The 22412-nt window shown below is 36.8% G+C and overlaps 1 protein-coding gene across 4 annotated transcripts in view; it reads left to right on the forward strand.

The window, feature by feature from the left end:
- LOC131066556 (uncharacterized) overlaps positions 1-19503 on the forward strand; it is a 71563-nt gene extending 52060 nt beyond the window's left edge. For all 4 annotated transcript variants that reach the window (XM_058001350.2, XM_058001347.2, XM_058001349.2 and 1 more), the window contains 2 exons: positions 18377-18463; positions 18560-19503. In XM_058001350.2, the coding sequence (XP_057857333.2) occupies positions 18377-18463; positions 18560-18649 (177 nt within the window). In that variant the 3' untranslated portion in view covers positions 18650-19503. The remainder of the gene's footprint in view (positions 1-18376; positions 18464-18559) is intronic.
- Positions 19504-22412: the final 2909 nt, after the last annotated feature.

Below are 22412 nucleotides of genomic sequence, written 5' to 3' on the forward strand. Positions count from 1 at the left end.
CATGCAAAATGCCCAAACTGTAACTAGAAATAGATAACAATTACCCTATAACAAATGTCAAGAGAAACTGACCATGAGCCAAAAAACTCAAACCTGTGACCAAAGGAAAGCTAGATAAGACCACTGCAATCTGAGCTGTAAGATATATCTTCCAATTTTACCAGCACATTGCGCTTAGCCAGGAATTTGACTGCCTTCTCAGCTTTGGCAACATTAAATCTCTACTGCAGATGAGAGGATTTCTCTGGCCTGAGGAGCTTGAGTACATTGAGACCTTGGTTATACCTTGAACGCATCCCATTCAAAGCTGAAAAACTTCTGAATAACAGCCACTCCCGAATTAGCTCCTCCATTCTCTTTTGGTTTCCATTGATCATCTCCAAGTGGACTGAGGAAAGACCTTTAAATTCAAAGCCAATGACATGACCCCCAATTAGTTATACTTTAAATTAACCTAAATTTGCCCATATCTAAAATAGATAGTTAAGTTAATGGGAGCACCTTTGTGTATTGTTTTCCTGCAACACAAAATTAGATAACACATATGAAGTAATACTTGTAAACTGAAACATATTAAATGATTTAGATTGAGTGATATCATTATTTAATGTTTAAATTATCATTAGTTTTATATTTGTTAGATAAAATCAGATTGTAAGTTAGTTGCCATTCTGTATTATCCAATTCTTGGAGCACTAGGGTAGGCTAGTTGGATAGGGTATCCAAGAGACCCTGCACCCTATGCCCAAGTGCAGATGCTACATCCCTCTTGGCTCATGTGGCAGGTGTTAAGCATCCATCATGGAGTGGCGTACCCAATGAGGCGTCCTATCTCCGTTCTGCCTCATCACAACCACCTCCTCTCTTAAGCCCAAGAGCAGATGCTACACCCCTCTTGGGTCCATGTGGCAGGTTTTAAGCATCCACTATGGAGTGGCATACCTAAGAGAGGGTCCCTTATATACAATGATCAATCTTGTTTATGATATTCCAATGAAATTATGTTTAATGTCCAATTCGGTCCATCACAGATATACAGTTACTATAACTGTTTATACTTAACATTGTCATCGCAAGTTCCATTATATTATGTTGGTGCATAATATCAGGTTATCATCAATGCTTTATTTTAATAATATCAGGTTATCATCAATGCTTTATTTTAATAATATCATGTTATCATCATTAGTCCTTTATTTATCATTATTTCATTATAATTGTTTACGTTGTCCCTTATATTATCAGCATTGCATTGAAAAACAGTATTATTCCAGATTATAAACAGATTTTGGTGATATTAAGTCAGAATCCTCACATACCTGTTGCTGACCCTATTCGCTATTAATCCTTGCTGGCAACCTTATATATATATATACACACACACTATGTTAAATTAGTTATTTAATTACTAGTCCTACAGTATGTAATTATATTAATATATTAATGAAATCTATCTTAATTAGGATCATATGTAGTAATTTAGTTTCAACAATATGAATGACTTGTTATGCTGCAATGCTAAATCAGAATGTTAAGTCAGAATCCTCACATACCTGTTGCTGACACTATTCGCTATTAATCCTTGTTGGCAACCTTCCTATCTTATCCGATTCCCCTTTCTTCCTCCTCATGTCTATTGGAAGGTATTTATCCTTCCTATCGTGGGTGGAGAGACCGCTACCAACGGTCATGCCTTTTAGTGGCAGCGACCCTTTTGAAAGGTCGCTGACTTTCCCTTTTCATTGCATTCCTCAAACCATGGCAACCATTCATGACAAATCATGAATGCCAGTAATTATTAATGCAAATACATCAATCAAGATATTATAATAATAAGACTCAATTAATAATAATCACTATTACTTAAGGATATATATAAAAAGAATATAATTAGTAATAGGAATCAATTAATATCAATAGTAGATATCATTATTGGTTTTCCCTGAATCTTAATAACGGTTCTGTTCTGATCTGATCAATGGATGTTCTCTCTGGATGCTTTGATTCCTTTCCTTTATATCTCTCAATGTGAGGGAGGGGTCATACCTTTTCATCATGTATGCCCCTTGGCAAGAGACGCACCCTTTCACCATTAGCACCCTTTGAAAGAGTGCAACTCATTATTTCTGCCCTTTGAAAGGGACACAACCTTTCACAATCAGATCTGCACTTCTTATTAAATCAGATCTGCATTTCCGATTCCCCAAATTATCCCCTCTCAAATGAGGCTCTCTTCTCCCCTTTTATACCTTGTTTTTGGGAGAGTCACAACTTATCATTTCATGCCTTTTGTCCATTCATTAAATTAATTATATTTAATTATATTCTTTTATATTTTCATTTGAATTTTTTTTTTCTTTTAAATGCTAATTTTATTATTAATATTTACCATTAAATTCTATTTCAAAATAGGGACATTATATCTCTCCTCCAAAGCTTTATCAATCTCCTTGTCCAAACCTGCCCTGAATTTAACTAAGTTGTAATATCTGCCCAAAGCCTTGGAGAGCTCTATCACTGATTAGCAAGAGTAAAATTTCAATAGAGAAGAACTTTCAGAGTTTACTTGGGTTATTGGTGGCCTCCTCAACGAAATATTTTCCCAGACCTCCACAATTGTTTCCATGAACTTGTCTTCTCGAAAAAAAGACCTTCCTAAATCTTGAAACTTTGATTTCTTCACAAAATGCCATCTGCCTCACAGTAGAGAGAAGTTGTAATGAGGGCTCCATGACACGTCGAACAGTACTCCAAAATAGCCTTGAGGGAATGAGTTGAGAGAATACCGCCCCTTGACTAATACATTATCCACTTGAAAGAAAATGAATATAGGTAAGTGCCTTGAAACCATACCGACACGCATTTTGTTGTCGGAATGTTCGAGGTTAATGACAATGTGGCATGATATCATTACTTATTATAAATGGCAGCTTCGCTACCTTGTCATATCATTTACCATCATTAATACATGCTATTGATTGATTCCTTTGTTAGATAGAAAGTCCAATGCATTTCCCTTCCTATAACAATATTTAATAGAATAATTTGAAATGCTATCCGATATGATCATAGCCTCTTTCGAGTTGTTCATTATTTTCCAATTTGTAGAGGGTGGACTTCTTAAGTATGGCGTGACTACCATTGAGCCACCTGCGATAATAATGTTGTCAAGAAGGCCAAGAATTAGAGCTTCAGCCTCCGCACCGTAATTAGTGATAAGATGAAGCACTTTTGCCACCACCTCTAATGCTTTTCCAAAGGAATTATGGATGACACAACCAACACCTAAAGGGCCTAGGTTATCTTGAGGCGTGCCATTAAAATATAACTTCCACATGCTAGGCTAAGGCGGTAATTATTTGACTTGTGAAAGATTAATCAAAGTATGAGTTGATTTGGGAAGCCCATGAATGGTAGAAAAACACACATTATTAAATAACATATAATGTTTGAATATTAAATAGAGTTTTGTGACAACTACCCCTTGGTTGCTATTGTTTTTTATTTATTTATCTAATTCTCAACAAGTACCAACTTAATTGACCAAGCATCTTTGTTATAGCTTAGAAGTGTCAATTTCATAATTTCCTCAATCATTGTGGTGACAACTCTAAGCCACCACTTATGCATACACTCAAAGATGGCAAGCTCTTGATGTCAGGATTAGTCTGAGACATAGACCTAACCTTGAGGGTTCATTACTGATGACCTTGCCTACTTATCCCCTTTGGAAAATTAGGGGATTCGTAGTTCACAACTATAATGTTAGAGGGAGTTGATTCTCTCTTTTGGTTTGAGATCTTGATCTCTCTTAAAACTTTGGCTCTTAATTGGTCCAATTATTACATACCTATTATTTATTAGAAACTCTCTTCTCTGTAGTCAATCGAACGGCTAAGCAAACAAGGTGGTCCATCGCTGGCAAGCAGTTGGCCTTAAGACCCTCATGCCATTGGCGGAAAACCATCCAACCCTTCTAGCATACATCGATGACATGTCGTTGGCCCCAAGGCTCACATGCTCTTGGCAGAATTTTTTCAAGCCTTTAGAGAAACACATGCTATTCATCGAATACATGCCACTCCCTCCAAAGCATACATGATATTGGTGGAATTCATTTGGCCATTTAAGTGGTATGATTAATAGTCCTCTAGCATAGTACACTCTTTGAGTACTATCAATCTCAAGCATCAATAAGCTTATCTTTGAGTGTGTCATAGGATATATCCATTGGCGATCACCTCGGATAAAACTTCTACCTCGACTTATTCAGCTATTTAGCTTTTTAGTCACCTCGGATAAGCCTACATATCTGAGGTATAAAACTTCTACCTATTCGTCCCTAGGGTCCTTACTCCATCTGTTGCTGTAAAAGTTAGCACCTGTACCCTGCTTAGCACTATAGTTGGAAAAGAGATTCCTAATTAGGAATAAGTAGATCACAAACGACTAATTTATTAGCCTATAGATTTGAGGTTAATTTTCGCAACACAAAATAATCACCTAGAACCAACAAGAGATGGCCTCTACTCAAAATGTACCCACTACCAATAGTCAAATCCATTCCCTTTGTTCACCTTACTATTCAGAAGCACATTATATATTAAATACATGTTATCAAGTTTTCTTAATGCATTCATAACCATCTAATACTACTTTCAGCTTCCAATCAAAGCCTATCAAAGAGGGAGGGTCAAACTGGTTAGGAACAACTCCAAACCTTGGAGTTGCCCACCTCACCCCACCTCCTAACTCTCCACCTACGGAGTTGAGGTCACAAGGGCAATTTCGCTCGAGGACTGCCTACATACCCACTTCGAAATGGGATCAAAGTCACATGTAATTCTCCTCACAAGGTTTTTTAAATGACAATTACACAGAAATTTTCATTAACTAGGGTTTCATTAAGTACTATATCTTATTCCAATAGAGTTTTCTTAAATGATTCCCAACATTTAAAAGTGCTTAGTGATAAGCAGGGAATTTTCATACTATTCCCAATTTAGTAAGCCTAAATTGTGACATCTTCATCCAAGGACATTAGGATCTTTGATTAGAGCTCACCACCTTTATTATTCATAATTCAACAATTATTCAAAGCTCCAAAGTTTAATTGGGTTAATGGATATAATGCGCAGAAATGATAAATTACCTTTACACAAACTCTAGTAGGTATGGTTTGCTATCTCATTCATTTAGGCATGAAATGACAACCCTCAAAGAAATTAGTGCCATATTACTGTATTGTTGACAAGATATTTTTTGTTAGGATTTGTCCTTGTTAATCTTTAAGGTTGGTTATGGTACTGTTGTGACCATTTCACACATCGCCCCATTAAAATGGGGACCCCCTCTTTTCGCTTCGTTTTCTGCTTTCTCTCTGCTTGTTCTTCTCTCTGTTTTAGGGTTTTGAGTGAGTGAGTGGTATGTCTGGGCTAGGGCTAAACCTTAGGGGTTCCTTTTTGGTGTCGTTCAAGCTAAGTCCAGTCAAATTTTGGGGAATTGTTAAGTGTCCTCTCGAAGAATTGAGAGGATTGAAATAAGGTAAGTCTTTCAGGGGAGTCAAATAGGTCTTAGGTTAGGTCTAATAGGGGTTTTTAAGGTGAAATCCAATTTTGACTAAGTGTTAGCATTTTTGAAGGAGAAATTGTGTGTTCTTGCCTGGGCGAGTTTTGATCAATTTTTTGAAGTAAGATGATGCCTGAAACAGAGAAATTGCTCCAGAGCGAATTTTATCCTAAGTGCAATTTCTTATTTTTGATGGACTTGCTAACTAGTTCCTGGCCTTGAAAATGACCTGACTTTGCCTTGTGAAGTGGTTTGAGACTTAAATTTGAAGCAGTTTGGCCAAAGAGGGTAAAGTCGCTCCTGACCCTTGCTGAGGGTCCAGGGCAAAAATATTGTTTAAGTCATATTTGTCACTGACTTTTCTAATGTGTTTTGTGCAGGGTCTCCCGGAAGGATGATTGAACGTCACTAAAGGCAATTGAAGGTTTGAAGGCAAGAAAACTGATGAATTTTGGAGACTAAAGGAAAAATCGCTCCTGACCCTTGTTGAGGGCCCAGGGTGAAATTTTGATTTCCTTCATTTTGCAATGGAAAGAGGCCAAGTTTTGATCATGAATGGAAAATAAATGACTTTCTCCAGCCACCTGAAGAAGTTTTGACTTGAAATGATGAAGGACCTTGTTGAAAACAGAAAAATCGCTCTTGACCCTCAGAGAGGGCCCAGAGCGAAAAATCTTATAGGGGTCATTGCTAGCCTTATTTGGTCGATTTGAGATGTCAAAGGCATGGTGGAGGATGAAGTGAGCATGATAAAGTATCCAGACTCGATTAAAGAGGATGAGATGAAGGAGTTTTGCCCAGGAAAGGTAAAGTCGCTCTTGACCCTCAGAGAGGGTCTAGAGCGATTTTCTTTGTGTGCACATTTTTTGACCTTTCTTGGACATGAGAACTTATTCATAGCATGAAACAAGATGACATCTTCTTTAGCAAAGAAATTTTGAGATGAAAAGTGAAGCATTTTGGTCTAGGTAGCAAAAATCGCTCCTGACCCTCAGAGAGGGTCCAGAGCGAGATTTTCAAAAGTGCACTATTCTTGCAAGATCAAAGTGATTTTTATGATTGGAAGGGATGAAGGAAAGCATGTTCTACCTGTTGAATATAATTTGGATGATCAACAAAAGAGGAAATCAACCCAAAATCAAAAAATCGCTCCTGACCCTCAGAGAGGGCCCTGGGCGAAAAACCTAAGATATGATTTTTTCATCCAAGTTTGAGAAAAGACAAGTCTAGACATAAGCTCGAAATGATGTTTAAATTGCCTTGAAGTGAAAAGAGATTGTTGAGAGTTAGTATTTTGAAGGCAATTACAAAAATCGCTCCTGACCATCAGAGAGGGCCCATAGCGATTTTCCAGGATTCTCTCCTTTGTTTGAGGAATTGAGACAAAATCTTGTGTGGATAGGAAGAGGAGATGATGTTTTATGCCTTAGAAGCAATTTGGAGTCCAAAGGATGGAGAAATATGCCTAAAACCAAAAAGTCGCTCTTGACCCTTCCTGAGGGTCCAAGGCGAAAATCACAAAAACTGCATGTTTTCTTCAAAAGGGTGCTAAGGCAAGGTTTGGCTAAGGTGAAGAGACCTACAAAAACATGATGAATATTGTTTTGCCTTAGAAACTTGATGATTTTGGTCACAAAGTGAAAAATCGCTCCCGACCCTCAGAGAGGGCCCAGAGCGAAAATGATGAAAATCCTCGTTTTTCCTTACAACAACGAAGCAAATTTGGATGGAGTGGATAAAGGAAGGATGTTGCTTAATGACGAATGAAGTTTCAATGAAAAATGATAGAGAATTAAGCCCAATTTGCAAAAATCGCTCCTGACCCTCAGAGAGGGTCCAGGGCGAAAACCTTGAAAGAGGATTTTATTGCTTATTTTGAAGGCATTAACACGATCTAGCTTGATGGAGAGGTGTTTTGATGAGGAAATGAAGATCTTTTAGTCAAAAAATGAAAAATCGCTCCTGACCCTTGCTGAGGGTCTAGGGCGAAAAACCTCAAAATCACACCTTTTCTCCAAAATTTGATAATGCTAAGTTTGCAAGTCAGTGAGAAGGCCTAGTTGAAATGTCTTGAAGAGGTTTTGGATGTTGAAAAATGCTAATCTTGAGTAGAAAATGAAAAATCGCTCCTGACCCTTGCTGAGGGTCCAGAGCGAAATTGACATTTCCACCTATTTTTCCTCACACAAAATGCCAAATTTGAAGTGCAACACGTTAACTGGATATCAATTTACCCTCCAGGAGATTTTGAAGTCAAGATGCGAAGTATTCAAGGCTAAAATTCAAAAATCGCTCCTGACCCTCAGAGAGGGTCCAGGGTGAAATCATCATGGAGTTTAATCAAACCTTGTTTTAAAAATTAACATTCTCCAATTTGCATTAGATCGCCAAAATTGCTAATTTTGAGGCATTTGGAAAATTAAAATTAAATTAGCATTAAATTAAAGGCATTTTGGCATTTAATAAATTGATTTTAAGCCTTAGAAAATCGAACTTCTATTTTGAAGGCATTTAAAATTAATTTTTATTAAATTAAAATTAAATACAAAGCGCTCAAGGCACTATTTTGATTTATTTTGCCAAGTCGGCCCCCCTTTTTTGGAATTTTATTTATTTTTTACCTCCTTTTTGCCAAGTCGGCCTAGAGGGAGCAAAGGGGTGAGCGCTCTATATATGGGAGGAGTTTTTTCACATTTCAAATCATTCAATCATTGCCTTAAGTGCGAAATTGGAGAGCTAATTGGAGGTGCGAAATCTAGTTTGCTTGGAGCGAATTTCTTTCAAGTATTGAAGACTAGAAGGAGGTGGAGTTTATTCTTTTCCAAACTAGAGGAGGCGCAATTCATTCAAGAGAAGGCTTTGATCTACACTTTGCCTAGCGAAATTCATCTATTTTTGCATCATTTCTTAGAGTTTAATACTCAAGAGGAGGTATGGCGAAATCATCTTAACACCATTAGGAAATGATAACTCAAGATTTATCATGAAGTTTCCTAATTAAAATCTTAAATCTTCCTTTTAAGTCTATATTTCTACATTTCAAGATATATTACTAATTGTGAAATGTTGTGTAGGTGTCAAGATGGCGACTTCAAAGGCAGGAGCATCCACTAGTCGTCCAGCTCTCATCAGAGAAGATCAGAAGAACGACGAATTGGAGACCAGGATCGTGTCCAAATGGAGTAATATCGGAGATACCAACTTGGGAAACTTCAATGTGAAGAAGTTTCGAGAGGTCCCCTACATTGACAAGCCATCGCCTGTTGCGAAGAAGATAATTGAAAGTGGCATCATCAAGGCGGCAGGTTTCCCTCCAGCAGTCCAGTGTCATGAGCTGATGATCGAGTGTGCCCGCCATTATGACTCACAATCAAGATCGATCGTATCCAAGGAAGGGAACACCTTAGCTTACCTTTCAGAGGAGGCTATAAGTGAGGCTCTTCATCTTCCAGAGCATAAAGATATGATTTACAAAAGTTTAGAAGGAGCCAAGTCAATGTATGAAGATGATCCTGACACCTGTCTGAACCTCATCAACAAGAATTGGTTGCTCAAAAGTCGTCCTCGCTTGAACAAGATTCCCAACACACCACATAGGATCGACTTCTAGGAGGAGTACAGAGATTTGATAACATTACTCAATCGAGTCACAGGGGCTCCTCAAGCCTTCTACTTCGAAAAGTGGATTTTCTTCTTCATTCAAGTGATAGTCCAAGGAAAAGGAATGATTCATTGGGCTAGAATTATTAGCAATAGCCTGGATGTGCAGTTGAGAAGACTAAGGCCTACCAAATCATTTCATATGAGCTCATATGTTATATACGCCTTGATCAGGAGTTTCGAGTATGCAGGGCTACCTCACAGAGGAGTGATCGGAAGAGGACCCGGAGAAGTGAGAGTTTGTGACTCTTATGTTCATCTAGATCATCCGCCTAGAAGTGACTACAAGTTAGTCAATTATACCTTCACGATGAACATCACTAGGATATTGCAAGGCGGGATTCACAATCGATTATCTCTGGATGCACAAGAGCTTGTGAAGAAGTATGGTGCATGGTTCATCCAGTTTCAAAAGTTTACATACATCAGAGTTCATGGGTATCCTTCACCTCCCTACATGTTGCCGAGATATCCGACAAACATGATAGTGCTACTTAAGGTAACCAGACAGTTGGCAGCTTGTGCAAAGGTATCCAGACACAAGCATGGAAATGGAGTTCCCGTACCTATCATATTGGGGAATTCAGTTGAGGTATGTCCTAATACTCAAGCTTCGAAGGATGCAGAGAAGGAATTAGCCTTGTATTCATTCACCTTCTTTGCCCCGTGGGAGAATTTTGATCCTTATGGTTATATGGAGGAGACAGTTGCTAGGAAGTACAGACATGAGTTTCAGGTGGAAGACTTTTGGATGAATCTCTCAAGTGATTTAGAAGTTAAAAGAAAGATGCATTCCAGATTACCTTTAGATTTCATCAGGAAATGCAAGGTTTACAGAGTAGCCGATCAGGCCCAGGACAATGGTAGATACCTCCAGTCGTCCTATGACAAAGAAGATAAAAGAGTGAAGATAGATTGGAGCGAGCCTAAGATTTGTGACTTGAGAGCTTTGATGGCTCCGGTTTTATCATGTACTCGCAGATGGGTGGATGTACAACATCAGAAGTTGAGAGAGCAGAATGTACCAATGACTTTTACTTTGGAGGCAAGACCAGAAGAAGGGAAGCAAGCGTAAGTGAGGACACTTCTCATCCTAGAGGTGCAAAGAGGAAAGAAAGACCTGAGAAAAGAGAATCTTCCAAGAAGAAGCAAGAGGCCAATCGAGATCGCCCATCAAGCACATCTTCTCGACATGGAAAGAAGGCAAGTCAAGCTGAAGGTCAAGGGAAGATGGTACCTGAGGTTGATGAATCTATGGAATCCATGGTACAAAATGATAAACCAGACCAGGGACAGACACCTCAACATTCATCAAGTCAATCTCCTCGAATTAATGAGCTACAAGAAGATCAGGGAAATGATGATGAAGCGACATCTCCTCTCCGAGAAGATGAACCCCTGCCTAAAGAAATACAAGTTAGAGAAACAAGATCTGCCATCCCGGATTGGTTGAAAGAGAGACTGACAAAGGTGATTGTGATTGAAGAAGAAGAGAATGTAATTGATTTGGAGAGCCTTATAGGATTCTCAAGAGATAACGGAAAAGAAGAAGGCCACCAGGATGTCCAAGGTGATAAGAGATGAAGCAGGATCAAGGAAATTGCAAATAGCTACACCAGTGGTGGACAAGTATGGAGGTGAAATTCTTGCAAATGAGTATGACATAGAAACATTTGAGCTTGGTCCACTCACTATTGAACAGGCAATGGATGAGGCAACCAATTCGTTTGAAGCACTTAAGGACAGACTCAAGGAAGAGGTGGAAAAGAATATGAAGCTTGAGAGAGAGGTTGGTGCTTGGAGAGGCTACTTTAGTCATCTCAATCAGCCCTTGAGACGTCAGGATCCAACAGTATCTCTTGTGCAAGCACTTCCTCTTGAATCAGTTGGCGAAGCAGAAAGGGTCAAAAGCTTGGTTCAACTTATGAGTTCCTGGATTGATAAATCCCACACGGTAGCCGTTGAATTTGTAACAAGGATGATGAAGACAATTCATCGAGCTATCCAGGTCCTTGAGATTATCCATAATCTATTGATAACTGTAGCCGCTTTCGCTCATACTAGAGATGTTATCATTCCTGTCCTGCAAGTAATAAGGCAAACGCCAAGGCAGATCCTAGCACAAGAAAAGATAATGGATGGGGGAACTCATAACCTGCTACAGTGGTCAGCTCTGCTCCAGATGAAAGAGGTCCTTTTTGAAGACATCAACACCAAATGCAGTCAAGTTGAAGGTGTCATCCATCCAATTCAGGATAAAGTCTTTGAAGTATTGTGTACCATCCTTGGCCGACGGATCGAGATTGAGACAGATGTGGACATCCAAGAGTTGGAGGATAGAGTCAAGGTCATCTTTTGCAAAGAGGAGAATGTCATCACAGATGAGCAACGGGACTTGATGTTCACTACCATGCTCCTGATTGAGAAGATCAAAGAACTCGAACCTGGATGGGAAACGGCTCTTCTCACTGCTTTTGATCAGGTCATTCACTTGGAGGAACGAATGAAGAATCTTCCCGAGATTCCCATTGCTGAGATTGAAGGGATTGTGTCCAGATTCGTTGGATATGCTAAGAAAGAGCATAGGAAAGGGAACAAGGTTCTAGAAGAAAGGTTGTTATAGGATGATGTGGCATCTTAATTATCATTGGTCTATGTTTCCTCGACTTTTGTGCCAATTAAATATTTGGCTATGCATTTAATAATGTTCATCTAAAAGGGGAACTTTTTGTAATAAACCCTAATTAGGGTTTAGGTGTCAAAATCTCAGCCATTGATCTTCTTTCGATCTGGGCCGTTCATTGTAATTGAGGATGCTATATATACCCTCACTCATTTTCATTTTGTCAATTAGATCAGATTAGAAAATTAGAAGAAGATATTAAAAATTAGAGGAGCTTAGAGAGAAAGTTATTGTGTAGCAAGATTGAGTAGTGAAGAAAGAATTTTGAACAATTGTTGTCCATTTGGCTTTGAGATCAATAAAATATTGAAGTTATGGTGTTTTATTGCAATACTTGTGGCTATCTTCATGGTTGTTTATCTTCTTGAATCATTCTCAGTCGAAGTAGTATTTAAGTTTGAAGGACTAAGTGTTGTGCTTGATCTTTGGTGAGATTCGTATCCAAACCACTAGCTTCTTACTGATTGTAAGGACGCCTTGTGTGGTCAACTGGAGATATTGAGATTGCTTGAACATTCAATCATTATTGAGATATTGATATGTATCTTTATGATAGTATCTATAATCCTTGATGATTTGAAAATCATTAATCACCTTAGAAGATCGCATCAATTCCAGTAGAGTTGTAATTCCTTGGCAATACTGAGATTGGTAGAATCTTACCAAGTCTAGCTTACATTGAGTCATTCTTAGGATTAGATTAGAATTCATCTCTTGAAAACCCCTATCTTTTGATCTTTTTTGAGAATTTGTTAGTATTAGGAAAAATCCTGTTCCTGCAGTCGAGTGAGAGCAACACGGACCAGCTTTCAAAGTGCGTAAGACCCCTTGAAGAAACAACATTTAAAAGGACCGCTGGTGCTTATCCACACGTAGAGATCCTACAACGAAGAACCTTGAAGTCACCCTGATTGATCCTTTCGCGATATCTTCAGCATTCAGAGGCTTTACTCAAGAGAGGATAAGGTACCCTTGGGTATTTTATTCTGTGTTTGATAGTGTACAAAATACACGTCAACAGGTACTCAAGAGCATTCCATCCTATTAGAGTGTGGAATGCAAAGAAATGAATTACCACCTCTCAAACTAGTTTAATTGCATGTCGATTTCGCTCTATAGAGTAACAAGACGTTACTCAGATTATTTAAAATGAATAATTATACTTGTCACTTTACTGGCAATGGTTACAAACTTGCTTTGAGGGTAATCAAAATTTGAGTCATACTTGAAACCAATGGGTAATTCTTTATATCATCATATGAATATTTACCTTTAATAATGTAAATAATAATATTTTTAACCATTAGATCTTATTTATGTTATGGTGCAATTGAATAATTCTTATCCTAAGTTACTGATCTGGGTATGGGTACGGGTACGGTATCCCGGAATTGGCAATATATATATATATATATATATATATATATATACATATATTATAAACCCTTAATGCAGTATATATTAATGATTTTGGATCTAATGTACCAAAGCCTTAAACCTGCTAATTTTGATAAAGAAGTATTTTCATGTATTTGAAATTTCTCCTAAATTTTGAGGTTACATAGAGCAGTGGTGGCCTGTAGTGACATATGCAGACAATCTTTTAAAACATTCTTAAGATTTGGAAAGCCTGGTAAATAACTCCATAGTCATTATAATATAATCTTGCCATATGTCTATTATAGTCATTGGTTACTTTATTCTGGTGAAAAGAATTTGAACATTGTTTGCAGTAATGCAGTATGTAGGCATCTTTGAATCACATTCTTAAGAGTTGTAGATAAATGTTATATTATGATATAACTAACGATCATTATACTTCAACCTTGCTACATGTGTGTGAAGAGCCATAAGCTGCCTTACATACTGCATTACTGCAAACAAATTTCAAATTCTTTTCACCAGAATTAATGATTTTGCAGTAATGGCTCTGCATTTTTGGGAATCCACGGGCCTTGGTCCGCGCGGGTCCTCGGTGGATTCCCTCCAGGTTCCACCCAGGCGGCTGGGTCCTCTGTGGAACCCGGGGGGAATCCACGGAGGACCAGGTTCGAACTAGGACTAGAAGCGAACCAGTACCCGAATCCAAGCCTGCCCAGGAGAATCTGGTTTCTTAGGTCTTATCCAGTTCATGGTCTAGATAATGTTTTTACCGTGCCATTTTTATTAATTATGGCCTCAATGACTCATAAGTGACCTAATATGATCAAAATGTAGGTGCATCCTACTATTGCTAACATATAGTTTAGCATACTTCCTATGAGACAAGTCCACTGTATACATATCCAGTTGTTATACTACAAATTATATACTAAGATATCTCAACATATTTTAAATTCTAAAGTATAGTACCCCATACATTCTGATACCTCATAGTGACATTTGTTAAAATAATATTAATATCTATTCTATAATGGTCATCTTCTATTCTTAGTGGTCATCTTAGTTGTCGACTTATTTAGCTATTTAGCTTTTTAGTTGACTCATTTAGCTTTTTTAGTGTGTGAAGTGAAACTATTGCTTCTTTATTAAAGACGCATAGTTAGCTTTTTATTATTTAGCTTTTTAGTTTTCAGTTAAACGACTAGTTCTTAATTTAGAATGTCGTCTTGTAAACTCTTTATAAATGGTTGTATATCGTTGAATAATTAATCTGATTATTTTGAGCAATCAATTTTTCAACATTCTCCCCATATCTCAAATAAACATGCAATGTACTAGTATAGGATTATTCTTTACTAAATAAGGTGACTTAAAGCATGTGTTATGTAAGCCGAATCGATGTAGCCAAAGAAGGGAATATATGTATCGTGTCCGTTTTCTTAAACATAAATTGGGTGTACAATTTATCAGAGAATTAATATCATGATAGTGAAACAATACAAGTTTATAAACCCTTTCTCTGAATTTACAAAAGCGTTTCCTTATAAATATCATAATTTATTCAAGACTTTGTCTATGATTCTGAAACTTACATTCATAAAGTGTGGGATTTGCGTATAGTTATACCATGCCTTCTTACTAAATCTATTGGCTTGTTCTATGATATAGACCTTACTAGAAATATAGATTTCAAGGAGACAATCCCCTAACCATATTATATGGCTATCTTTAGGATGTCTAGGATATGGGTCATCACTAAGGTAATGGAGTAAAACATAATGTTATGAACTACTTGGAGCAAATAAATAATTTATCCTTAACTATGATGTGAGAAATCCATTCATGAGAACGTAATATCCCACCTTTTTGTATTTATGGTTAGCTCAAGGTTAAGATTCCCCTATCGAATCATTGAACAACAATGTGTTGATAAATTTACAGGGTGTCAAGAATGTTTGTTAAAATGTCTCAAAGAAAAAAGGCCTCATTTACAAAGTAAGTTGAGGTGGTTTATAGCAAGGGTCCCAAAAGCTCTCAAACAAATGTAATTAGCCAGGGTAAGCCCAAACACCTCCACAATATCAATGATAATCATGAGAAAGAGTCAATCTAGGTTGATTACCTTGGCTTTAACTGAGTAGATAATTCCAAATAAAATATGTTTTGGAAAGGAAATAATATTGATTGAGGTTTTGGAATATGATATTGCCTCTTGTTTTGCCTCTGATTATCGTTCTAAACATACTATCTGCTTGCCATTTAACCACCGAAGCCACAGAGAGTCCTTCCCTGTCTCTCGAGAGTGTAGACAGCATGCATGGCAGTGATGGTCTTATGGAGAGCATGGTTACTGTATGTGATGACATCTCATATCACATTCTCCATGAAGATCTTGGACATACTCCACATCTCTTCATAGATGAGGCCGATGATGCATTTGATGCCAGCTGATGCATTTGACACTTCTTGTTCTGGCCAAATTCCTGATAACAAGCTTGGTAATAACTTGATTGCTATCGTACAGGACCATCGTGTGCCTCTTCACACCTCCCTGCCCAAGCCCTTTACCACCTTTTCCTCATCCAGACATCTTTCTTTGATCAACTTGTCGCCTTTGGAACCCCAAACAGAAACACTCTGCCTTATCAGGGGAATTTCATCCTTCTTTTCTGCTTTGATGGATGCCCATATCTTGTTCGATAGTTCCTTTTTAGTGCAGGAAAGGAGGATATGAGCAAGGTTGTGAAAATTGCCTCTTCCACACCTGCGAATATGCCCTTACCACGCCCTTCTCTCCTCTCTTACCTCTTCCTCACTCTCAGCATTCTCTACATTCTTCTCCTTTACGTCTGACAAAATTTCTCCCTCATGTCCCATCTCCCTCTTCTTTTTCTGCCTTAATGCTTGTAAAAGCTTTCATTTAAATGTAAGCAAGGAGATTGCTAGCAAAGGTTGTGGAATATAGCTTTCCATGTGTCCATTGCATTTGTCTGAATGTTTTTGAAGCCTTTTCCACAAATCCATTTTGTGCCTAACTTCTCCTCCATCTAATCTTTCTCTCTCCCTCCTCTCCTCCTGAAGGATTGGGTTTTGTGTGCCATTTTGATTGTTCACCTACCATTTTTCTGCTCAGGACAGGGTCACTATTCCTACTTTATGGCTCAAATGTCCCCTTTCCTGTCTCCTGCAGCATACTGTGATTGAATGCATTGATGGATGGCCAGACTGTTCTCCTTTTCCATCCTTTGAATCGTGTCGTTTATTGTCTTTAATGTTTGACAGGGAACACCACAATTATGCCCTATCTCCCTATCTTCTATTCCTTGTCTTTGACTACAGGATGTGAGTTTTTTCCCTTAATGTATTTGAATTGATGCAAAACATTCTTATTTTTTCTTAGGGTATTTTAAAAATGTCTATTATTTAAATTTTTTTGCTATATATGCCCCCCTAATTCTGGAAGTACATTCTGCTATATCCAGCCTAATTTGTATTGTGTGTCAAAATGATATCCAGACAACTTGCTATCTGATGCAATTATGTTTTGGGTGCCTTGATACTCACAACTATCTCCTATAATTTTTCTTGCCAAATGGTTGTGGTAAGGGTATTTCTGGGCAAACTCACTTCCCTGGCTTTGCAGGCTCAAATTCATCATTAAATTCTAGCCTTTATTCCTAAGTTACCGGGTTTGGCTATATAGGCCCCTGTATTGCCTAAATAAGGTTCGTGGTTTGTGGTTCGTGTTCGGTATTAAGTTCTGTTTGGCAACTCCAGCTCCTCAGCCTCCTCCTGCTGACATTTCATGTCTGTCTCAGCTGCTGCCTGCTTCTGTCTCTGTATTTGCGGCATCTCTTGGTCAAAGTATCTCAGCAGTGGTCAAAGTAGCTATACGGGTTTATTAATTATAAGGTCTTTTATAAATTGAAATTCATTGATATATAATATAATATAATATAATATAATATAATATAATATATTTATAATTATTATATATTATATTATATTATATTTATAATATATTATATAATAGATATATTATTATATACTATATTTATAATATAATAATATACTATTATATATATATATATATATATATATATATATATATAATATATTTTTATATAATATTGTATAATATAATATATTATTATTATTATTATTATATATATAAGTTTTACATTGTTTTTGTACTAACGAATCCAAATCCCTTTACAAAATTTTACTGAACCAGCCAACTGGGTTCTGGAACCCGAATCGGCAACTTAGCTTTATTCAAACAGGAGTTCACCTACAATCTTCATTTCAAGATAGGAAAGTTTGATCCTTAATGGAATTACTGTGCTCAAGTTTTCCATTTTACTTCTTGTATGGTAGTTTTACCCCTTAATTTATTTTATTTGTGCAAGAAAATTTAATATCTTGCACAATGTGCTCTTAATTTTTCTATTGCTACACAAAATTATCTAGGGAATGGTTTTTGGCCTTTTTTTTTTTGAAATTTTTGTCTTTACTTGTTTTTTTTGTCAGTAAGTTTCATTTTCTATTGCATGTGTTCAAGTAATTTTAAAGACAGGTTACTGGATGTGAGAAAAAACCTGTAAATACAAATATAAGAGCAAGCCAGTGCACACTTGAATGCGAGATAAAGCAAATACAATATATTTTCTAAACAAAAGCACCAATTTATTTTTCTAGGTGTTTCCTGATATGTTTTGAAAAGGTGAAGCTGTGAAACTAATTTTTAAATCCAACCAATTTATATTGTTTCACAACCTTGTTTGTTTGAATGTCTCAGTGCCTAATTGGCATCATCATCAGATTAAATAGTCTGTTAGAAGCAAGGTATGATCTAGAGTCTGTGGTTAGCTAGACTGACATTTGACAAACTACAATCTTTAACGTAGTAATTTGTTCGCATAGGAGTTGGCAATATAGTCACTATAAAGTGTATTGATTCTATTGAAGTATGGGGTACTATTATCGGTGGATGTTGCAAATTGAATGAGAAATTTTCATTGCTAGGATCATAAAAAATAATAATTTTATTCTAGCTTACTTAATGCTAAATTTCATTGGCAGGTTTGTTATTATGGTCAGCATTATCATTGCTTTGCTTATAGCTTCGAGCATGCAAGATGGGTCATGTATGATGACAGGACTGTCAAGGTAACATCATTAGTACACAAATAGAAAATGAGAGGGAAGGGTGGTTATTCCTGTAAAATATTATTTCTGACTATTTGAAATGAACACTAAATGCAGGTGGTGGGTGGATGGGATGAGGTAATCGACACATGCCGAAGGGGTCATCTACAACCGCAAGTCCTTTTCTATGAGGCAACAGATAATTAATTTTGATAAAGCTGATTGGTATCAGGCATGATACTGTCAAATTGTTATATGCTTCTCCAAAAGTTCATACTTACATGTTGAGGGTGGTGATTGGGCGATTATGGTTTGAACAGAAGATCTCTGCTTTAATCTCAGAGCAGAGTATATGTGTAGCGGGCAACACGAGAAGTTATTGATATTTAGTTACCTGGTTGCATTGTTATTAAAATGTACATGCACCCTGAAGTGAAGCTGCATGATGGATATCATATTTATGTAAGACAATTCTCAACTGGGATTGTTTTACCAGTTAGAAGTTGTATCACTTGCTATGTGATTTGATCAAAGCTGGAATAAGATTGGCATGATGGATGACAAAGCAATTTCTTGTAATAGAATTGGGAATTGTAGGGAGGAAGGAAAGGTGATGGCAAAGCAATTTTTTTAAAGCTAGCCACGAATTGTACCGAGAGAGAGGAGTTACATCGAAGGTTGCAATTGCTCCTTTTATAGGAGGCATTCAGGAGGATCTTATGTTTAAAGTAACATGTTCTTTCTTAGAGGCTCCATGGTTTTTTCTTCTCATAAGTAAAAATAAAGAATATCAGCCATTCTTTTTGAGTCTGTATATTTAAACCCTATTTTTTGACTGAATCATATTGCATAGATCAACACAGAATACAGAAGCGTTCAAACCTCAACTTGAGTTTCAGCAGACCTAATTCTGCATCTTATGATTAATGTATGTACGTTGCACTTTTTGGCTTAGAACCTTAATGAGAATGTAACATCTTCCACATGAGGAAAACTGATGCAGCTGTGCCAAAACTCCATGGAGGTGCTTCAATTTTTCAATAGTCGTGTTCATGTATCAATTATAATGTCTTAATATGCTTTGTCAAAATTTTTATTTGTACAATTTCAAAATATATAAATTAGTTTCGCATCCATCATTCAATGAAATTACTTGATATGATTAATCCACTTCTACTGAAATGCTGGCATGTTTGGAGATGGCTAAATTTCTTAATCAGAATGTGTCAGTCATTGCTTTTTTGAACCAGAAGAGTGTCTTCTCATGGTTTGGAGACACAAGATGCAAGAGGTCAGATTTGCTTGTTCTTAAATTTGTGTATTGTAAATGGTGATCCATTGCCAACTTGGAGTATCGCATGTTATACCTTCAAAATAATATTCATTTTGGGATCTTTTTTAAAGCCACACAATTTTTCCAACCCATAACTGCAGATATGAGCACAAAAGGTTATCTCACCCTTTCATTGACTCTTAAATTCTTAATTCATCAATGCTTCAAACAGTGGCAAATGCATGCATGCACTTAAGTTTGAAACACGAAATCAGCCTAAATCAGCCTTCATTTGAACATTTTTGCTCCTAGCATAGATTTTTCCGTCTTTCGAGTTTTAATGAATTTTGAGTTGCGTGTTGCTTCTTTCAAAAGAAAAATCTACCCGAATCATTAATTGTCAAACAGCAGTTTAATACATGTTAGAGCTCTCACAGGCACGATCCTCTGCATGGTCAAAATTTTATTGTTATTTTATGATGGGTTCAAGATGGCCTATAAACGCCAATCCCCTTTGGATGCCTATTTGTCTACTTTTGAAAACATGGCTTGCATCTGCTATGGCATGCTATTATTCACAAACGCTTTTTTTCTGATGTTTTAATTTCTTTGGACTATACAGTTCAATTTATTAATTATTTTTTAAGATTTATTAGTGAGGGTTTGTTTTTCAGGCCCACACTGTCTACAATTTGTCCAATAACGACCAACAAGTACACCGTGGAATCTACAATCTCAAACATTGTCCTCTAAGGGCCAACTGTGGGACTACCACTAGCACCATGTGCTGCGGCACTAAGGTGCTATTTTGGGGATTTGGCCCTGGATCTCTATAGAGAGAACACAATGGCTTAACATTAATACCGAAACGTGAAAAATGAATTTTCAAATTTGACACTGCACTTTATTCAATACAGACTATAGTATAGGATAACTACCTAGAGTTACTGGGAAACTCATGGTGGTTTGGTTCATCTCCAAGCTTTTAGCATACGCCTATCATGATGGGTTTTATCTTGAGTCGGTGGCTGCCTTCATAATATAGCTTATTATTTAATCTTGAGTCAACTTATTATCAATAGCTCTTCCGTTCCCTTAATCCATACTTATGAACATGAGCACGCAATAAGTTTGGTAGCATGTGAGCTGCTCGTTCCATCACTCCAAAATTAGAATGAATTCACCATGTTTTTGATAATTTCAATTAGATTTCTATTTCCTATCTCAAGTTAAGTGGTTTGATTTGCATTTAAATTGTCTCGAGAGATTTTATTTTACGGAAGCTTGAGCATTGTTGGAGTAAATTATATATTTACTCACAATCTTAAGTTTACTTAGCCATACCATTTTCCTAGGTAGAAGGTAAAGTTTATTATTTACCTACATTAATATTTGTGCCATTAGTTGGCAAGTAGTTGTAACTACCCTCGCACCTATTGGTGCTCTCAAATCGGCTCTTCCCTTATAAGGAGAGCTTATGTACATTTTATTTGATCTCAATCTCAATATCATTATCTATTGGTGAAATATCATATTCTTTATTGTGAAAGTTTATAGCTGTTTGCAAGTCTTGGGAAATTGATAATTCTTACAAGCATCACCAAAAACTTTATTAGTCTTGTGGATTAAAAGTTGTCAATGTTCATTTGCAGTTTTCAGTAGTTATGTTGATGTAATGTCCCCACTTTGAAATAGAATTCAAAAATAATAATAAAATAAAAATAAAAATATAAAAGAATATAATTAAATATTGTTAAATTTTAATTAAGTTAATGAATGGTCAAAATATATGAACTGAAAAGTTGCGTCTCTCGAAAAAATGAGATATAAAAGGGAGAAGAGAACCTCATTTGAGGGGGATAATTTTGGGGAATCAGATGTACAGTTCTGATTTTAATAAAAGTACAGATATGATTGTGGAAAGTTGTGTCCCTTTCAAAGGGCAGAAATAATTAAGAGTTGCACTCTTTCAAAAGGGCGCAAATGATGAAAGGGGGTGTCTTTTGCTAAAGGGCATACCTGTTGAAGGGAGGTGACCCTGTTGAAGGGAGGTGACCCCAACCTCTCATTGAGAGATATAAAGGAAATGAATCAAAGCATCCAGAGAGTACACCATCGAGCAGATTGTTATGAAGTTATAGACGTCTACATACTCAAACCAAGGCATATAGAAGGTTGATGCATATGATGGTCTAAAAACAACGAGCACTATACAAAAAGGTGCATTTAATCATTGCGGAGCAGTGATACCTATCCAGGCAAAGATCTTATTATACGTCAATGCTGCATTAGCATGCTAGCAAATGGATTAATGAAACGATAAGAACCGTGTTTACATTAACAAGTAGTATTAATAATCCTTGATCAGGTGCAATAATCAGAAATATATTAATTAGTGAATGCAAAAGACATGATATGAGGAGTCACCGCCTTTGCAAGGATAGTGACTGTTTGGAAAGACATAACTTTCCATGCAAATCGAGGGTTTATATAAAACATAATGACCACTCAAAGGAAAGGCATCGAACAATGCTGGAAGAGGTGAACATAATAAAGAAAACAAATCTACAACTTTGTTAAGATAAGACTATATTCTGGTATGAAGTTTTGTGCACATTTCTGATAATATTCTCTGCATACCATTACCCTCTCTTAGGTACGCCACTACGTAGTGGATGCCTAATCCCTGCCACATGG

The sequence above is a fragment of the Cryptomeria japonica genome, chromosome 5 (genome assembly GCF_030272615.1).
Source record: "Cryptomeria japonica chromosome 5, Sugi_1.0, whole genome shotgun sequence".
NCBI classification, from domain to species: Eukaryota; Viridiplantae; Streptophyta; class Pinopsida; order Cupressales; family Cupressaceae; genus Cryptomeria; species Cryptomeria japonica.